The 6,698-nt window shown below is 37.8% G+C and overlaps 1 protein-coding gene across 2 annotated transcripts in view; it reads right to left on the bottom strand.

Moving 5' to 3' along the window:
- Positions 1 to 1,122: 1,122 nt before the first annotated feature.
- Positions 1,123 to 6,698, bottom strand: part of ECD (ecdysoneless cell cycle regulator) — a 36,512-nt gene continuing 30,936 nt past the window's right edge. For both annotated transcript variants that reach the window (XM_032840627.1, XM_032840634.1), the window contains exons 12-14: positions 5,562 to 5,629; positions 3,811 to 4,025; positions 1,123 to 1,410 (exon numbers count right to left, since the gene is read on the bottom strand). In XM_032840627.1, the coding sequence (XP_032696518.1) occupies positions 1,180 to 1,410; positions 3,811 to 4,025; positions 5,562 to 5,629 (514 nt within the window). In that variant the 3' untranslated portion in view covers positions 1,123 to 1,179. The remainder of the gene's footprint in view (positions 1,411 to 3,810; positions 4,026 to 5,561; positions 5,630 to 6,698) is intronic.

Here is a 6,698-nt window from a genome sequence, read left to right as displayed (position 1 = left end):
ACATTAAAGTCTACAGGACTAAGCAAGAGATTCTAGAACTAGACAAAATGAAGTGCTGAATTTCTCTTTGATCCCAAAAGGTCACTGTTTTTGCCATTGCCGGCAAATCATCAGTGCTTTGGGGAACTCAAAGTACCTTCATCAGGAAATGTTGAGGTATAGTATGTGATGGGACTTGATTATCCTGTTAGATTGGCAGCTTGCCCTGACCTGAACTGAACCGCCATGTAGAAGGGAAAAGCACTCTCAAAAGAGAGGTCCTGAGACTTCTTCATATCTTGCAGTTAGAAGAAAACAGTTCAGGGTCCATGTGTATTACCATCTCCCAATCTTTTCTGTCTCTGTGGTTATGTTTGTGAGCAAATGTGTACACATCCCCAATCTGAAAATACTGATAGAAAGGGGAGTGTGCAGGATTCCTGGTTATGAGTTTCTCAAACTTAGCATGGAGTAACTGTTTGCTTTTTGATTAATGTGTTGTTTTGGAAAAGAAAAGATGAGAGAGGCTAATAGAAGAGCTGCAACATTGAACTTTGTTTCCTGGCAGTGAGTGGAAAGAGGGCTTTGCTTCTTAGAACTCCAAGGATATCTGAAAGTTGAGGCAAAAGAGGGCAGGCTTGGGGTACTGAAAATGACAGATAAGTAAAAGGAACTTTGGTACAGGGCCTATCTGGCTGGACAGTATTCATGTGGCAATGAGTGATGAAGGTGCTAAGGATAAAAAGGGCCACTCTGTCCATGAAACAGGGGAGCACAAACAGGTAAAATAGAACAAATGTATTTATCACTGGAGTGAACCTGGCTCAAGGTCATTTCTGGTAACTGGAATAAAAAAGCAACTCATTCATTTCTCATTTTTGCCTATCACCCTCCTTTCTCTTCCTTTAATCCTCAATAAAGATAAACTTAATGTTCTAAACACAGACTGTGTAAATCTCTCGGGCTGTCCAGGGGCTTGATTTTTCTCTCTTCTACTGACTTCAAAACCTTGTATGTACCTCAGCTGAGAGCACAAAGTCTTATGCAGAGTGGACAACATTTGGGGTTCACAGAGAAGTTAGCCTGTGAAACTTGTATTAAAGAAACATTTTAACTAAATGAGTCATCTAAACTAGACATGAGCACAGTTGAGAATCAATATTTATTTAAGAAGAAAAAAAGAGAGGCTAGGTGTGCTGGCTAATCTTGCATCGGCTTACTTGTGGACCTGTGATCAGTGTTATCAGGCAGCTGTACGCCCATGCTTTGTAAAAGGTTCGACGCAGGTCCTGCCAGTCCAGCTTGGGAACTATAGGATTCCAGTATATTTGAAACCAGGTTTAGGTCTACATCCACTGGTGTCATAACAGATCCTCCTGCACCAGAATCTTCCTCATCTGAATTATTACTGGTAGTCTGGGATAGAGGTTCCTTATTTATGGAGAGAAAACAAAATCATGGGATAATAGGCCATTAGATTAGATGGTAGTTACAATAAAAACTAAGCAATAATGTAAAACTGAATTCTAAATTAAAAAGGAAATTTCTTATCCTTAATAATAGAAAATAAAAATGAGGTCTAAAAAACTTCACAATTTACACGTATTAGAATTTGATTCCAAAGATTTTTAACACACTTCTTTCTAGGAAAAGTTTCTATAAATTGGATTTCTTCCCTGTTTTCAAATAGCCCAAGGGAGATAACCAAGACTAAGGAGACATAGCTTGCCTAAGAGTTTTTTTGTTTTTTGGTTTTTTTTGACAGACAGAGATCACAAGTAGGCAGAGAGGCAGACAGAGAGAGAGGGGGAAGCAGGCTCCCCGATGAGCAGAGAGCCTGATGTGGGGGTCGATCCCAGGACTCTGGGATCATGACCTGAGCTGAAGGCAGAGGCTTTAACCCGCTGAGCCACCCAGGTGTCCCTTGCCTAAGAGTTTTAAAAGAGATAGGCAATTACAAACATTTTAAAAAAATAAAAAGAATCTGGGATGCCTGGGTGGCTCATTTGGTTGAGCAACTGCCTTCAGCTCAGGTCATGATCCTGGAGTCCTGAGATCAAGTACTACATCAGGCTCCCTGAGCAGCGGGGAGTCTGCATCTCCTTCTGACCCTCCCCTTCTTGTGCTGTTTCTCTCTCTTTCAAATAAATAAATAAATCTTTAAAAAAATAAATAAATAAATAAATAAATAGAAGAGAATCTAATTTTTTCTCTAAATGAAAGAAACTAATTTCCTTTTTTTCCCCAATGAAAAAACTTCAAGTAAGAACCTGAGGCTCTGTGGACTCAAACCACCAAGAATTTGAATTGTTACTTGAACCTCTGTGGTTTTCACAGGTTGGGAAAAGAATGTGAAAGACTGTAGCTTGATTTATAGGCCTTAGTATCTTTGCTATTCAAAGTGCAGCCCAGAAATCAGCAGTATGCTGATTATATGCCTGTTAGACATGTAAGATCTCAGGCTTCCCCCTAGACCAACTTAACCTGAATCTACATTTTATTTACTACACTTTAATTTCCTTTTTATTTGAAGATTTTTTAAAAATTTATTTGACAGAGATCACAAGGAGGCAGAGAGGCAGAGAGAGAGAGGAGGAAGCAGGCTTCCTGCTGAGCAGAGAGCCTGACGTGGGACTCGATCCCAGGACCCCGGGATCATGACCTGAACCGAAGGCAGAGGCCTTAACCCACTGAGCCACCCAGGTCGCCCTTAATTTTTTTTTTTTTTTTTTTTTATAATTTTATTTTTTATAAACATATATATATATTTTTTTTTTCCCCCCAGGGGTCTTAATTTCTTTTTTACTTCACTTTTACTTAGATCTTTAGATGGCTCATATACATATTAATATTTTAGAAACACTGCTTTAGATAAATCTAAGATATGGTTTCTTGGTTTCCATTAGGTTTGGGCAATATTTGAAGTGATTATTGTTTAAATGTGGTTTAGATGATGAAGCAAAGGTGAATAGGTGAATAACACTCATTAAGGGCCTTAATATGGATTTCACTGTTGGCTTATTTAGTTCTCACATTAATTCTACAATTTAAGGATTACTGGTTAATGGATATATATTCACAGTGGAGGCTGAGCTGGACTTCAAACCTAATCCCCAAGACTCCAGGGTCCACTCTCTTACGTAATGTCTCTTAGGTCCAGGTTAGACACTGCTGGTATAAAAACTAGGATAAAAAAATGAGTGGAAGGTGAATTCTTAAATTGGTCCTAAACTAAGAAAACATAGAACAAACACTATTAAGACTTGAAAATAACTTGGATTTATTTAAGATCCTTTCTGTTTTTATTTTTATTTTTTAAAAAGATTTTATTTACTTATTTGGCAGAGATCACAAGTAGGCAGAGAGGCAGGCAGAGAGAAAGACAGAAAAGCAGGCTCCCTGCTGAGCAGAGAGCCCGATGTGGGGCTCGATCCCAGGACCCTGAGATCATGACCTGAGCCGAAGGCAGAGGCTTAACCCACTGAGCCACCCGGTACCCTCCTTTCTTTTTTTAAAGTCTGTGTAAGCTGTTAGTAGTAGAATGTAACCACAAACCAGTCTGACCACATCGCATGAGTTTTCTTTTTAAATCATAATGGATAACATAGAATAAGTAATATAATAAGCTTATATTTGGGAGAAAGAAGTTAATAATCCTTCATCCTATTAGGGAAACATTAGCAATCTTATATTCTTATTTCAAATTAAAAAATCAAATTCATCACCAATAAGAGGATAAAAATTAAAAAAAAACCTAAGATAAAATAGTTTTAGCTCTCCTTCATAATACTAAGATATTCAGATAGGAGAAGAGGTTAAACACTCACGTACCATTTGCTTCTGGGTGGTGAAACTTTTGCCAATACTGGTATGTGCCAATTCCTGGTCCATCTGGGCCATGTATGACTTGAGATTATTAAGAGTTCCTTTCACAGATGCATCCTCCTCTGTCTCATGTGTTTTAAGATCCAAGTCATCATCACTGTCTAAACATTCAAAGTCTTCCTCATCCAGATCATCGGAGTCTGATTCATGAGAACTTGGCCCTACACAGACCCCAACACAGAAAGAGCCACATGGTAATTTTTTTCTTCAGTGATTATACCTCTCAAAGAGTTAAATATTATCTGCAGAAAAGGACCAATATACAGAGATAAATTACTTCATAAAACTCTCTTCTGGAAAATGGGTACTGCGGGCAGATATTTGCAGAAAGGTACACAGGCTGAGCTGAAAAATATAGCTTTATTTTTTTATTATGAATTTGATTACTAAAATTTTTTACTTAAAAAACTTAAAAGCTACAGAATACATGAATATATTTTGATATAAATATTCAAGCCATATGGAGTTGTTATTGTCTCACTTCTCACTCTCTTCCCAGAGTTAAGCATCTTTTAATAGTTTGGTGGGTACCCAGCCTTTATGCAGTTCTGTACATACGTATAAAAACATAAGGGTGTATATATATGTATATACACACACACACATCAAACCATGTTTGCTTTTCCACTTATTTATATGTCATGCAAGTCCTTCTTTGTGAAAACATATAGATGGACCTCATTCTTTCCTAAGATTGCATAATATTTCATAATACGGTTGTACTATTATTTATTTATTTATTTATTTATTTATTTTTAAAGATTTTATTTATTTATTTGACAGAGAGAGATCACAAGTAGGCAGAGAAGCAGGCAGAGAGAGAGAGGAGTGGGGGAAGCAGGCTCCCTGCTGAGCAGAGAGCCCGAAGCGGGGCTCGATCCCAGGATCCTGGGATCATGACCACAGCTGAAGGCAGAGGCTTAACCCACTGAGCCACCCAGGCGCCCCATATAATTTATTTAACCATTTCCTTCTTCATGGATATTTAGGATGTTCTACTTTTTTCTACTACAATGCTATAATCACCATTTTAGCACATATGTGTCTTTTTCATAGAGAAAATCCCTGGAAGCGAAATAACTAAATCAAAGGTTATAAACTTTCTAGAGTTCCAAACTACCCTGTGAAAGACATCTTACACTTCCACGCTCACAGTTTGATAGTACCCATTTCTTTAACCCTTTGAGAAAACTGGGTATTGTCAATATTTTAAATCTTTGGCAATATGATAGGCAAAAAAATAAGTTCTTATTTTGTATTGTGTATTTACTTACTAGAAACAGTTAAGTATTTTCAAATATTTATTTGTCTATATTTCTTCCTCAAGGCATTGCCTGCTTATATCCTTTGTTGATTTTTAAAATTGGGCTATTTGTCTTTGTATAATTAGCGTTAAGTACCGTAAGTCTAAAAGAGAAAAAACAGTGTAACATGGAAGCCAAGGTAAAACCATCTCTAGCCACACAGCATTCATTCATTCAACAAATATTCAATGAGCAGCTACTATGTTAGGCACTGAGCTAAGTATCCTCTACAAAATCATTCAATTGCACAGAAGTTCATGGTTGAAAACAATTCAAAATAATCCAGAGAAAGCAAATACTTTGATTTCCAAGAGACCCAATGCTCTAGTACTCTAGCAACAGCCTTGCTACTTACAGTTTCAAAATGAAAATAAACATCACACTGTAACTTACCTAAAATCTTGTCAAAATAATTTAAAAAAGAGTCTGCATCAAAAGTGATTGGAGCCTCAGAAGGTTCTCTGTAAAGATTAAAGGAGAAAGACCATTTATCTTGAACACAACTCTCTGGAACTTTCTTTTTTAAAGCAGTGCCATTCTTAGGAAAACTACTAGAGATATGATCTCAAAATAAGTGCAGCAAGAAAAACTAGTTTAAATGGTCTTGCAGGGCAAAAGAAATGGGAAAGACTGATGAAATAAGAGTAAAGGGTGCCTGGGTGGCTCAGTTGGTTAAGCATCTGCCTTTGGCTTAGGTCATGATCCCAGGGTCCTGGGATCAGGTCCCTCATCTGGCTCCATGATCAGCAGGGAGTCCCCTTCTCCCTCTGCCTCTCCCTCACCTCTTGTGCTCACCATCTGCTCCGCTCTTGCAAAAATAAATAAAATCTTAAAAAAAAAAGAAACAAAAGTAAAAATTTCACTTTGTTTATGCACATTTAGCTTATGCTGATTTAGAGACCTACCCACCCTGCACCTCCCACAAGATAGATAGATAGATAGATAGATAGATAGCATTAGCAGAAGAAATCACATCTCTGAGTTAATTTAAAAATAAAGTCTGTTTCTTTAGGAATGAAACTTTTTAAAAGTAAGAACATACTTTCTCTTATCTCTGCTTTCTTTCTTTCTTTTTTTTTTTAAGCTAGCTCTATGCTCAGGGTGCAGCCCAACATGGGGCTTGAACTCATAATCCTGAAATCAAGACCTAAGCTGAGATAAAGAGTCAGAGGCTTAGCTGAGTGAGCCACCCAGGCACCTCCACACCCCCTTATCTTTGATTTCTTTTTTTTTTTTTTTTAAGATTGTATTTATTTATTTGACAGAGAGAGACACAGTGAGAGAGGGAACATAAGCAGGGGGAGTGGAAGAGGGAGAAGCAGGCTTCTTGCAGAGCAGGAAGCTCAATCCCAGGACCCTGGGATCATTACTTGAGCCAAAGGCAGACACTTAATGACTGCGCCATCCAGGCGCTCCTTATCTCTGCTTTCTTTTTTTTTTTTTTTAAAGATTTTATTTATTTATTTGACAGAGAGAGATCACAAGCAGACAGAGAGAGAGGAGGAAGCAGGCTCCCTGCAGAGCAGAGAG

Source organism: Lontra canadensis, unplaced genomic scaffold (assembly GCF_010015895.1).
Source record: "Lontra canadensis isolate GAN:19392208 unplaced genomic scaffold, GSC_riverotter_1.0 scaffold3, whole genome shotgun sequence".
NCBI classification, from domain to species: Eukaryota; Metazoa; Chordata; class Mammalia; order Carnivora; family Mustelidae; genus Lontra; species Lontra canadensis.
This window is presented reverse-complemented; position numbering and strand designations above follow the sequence as displayed.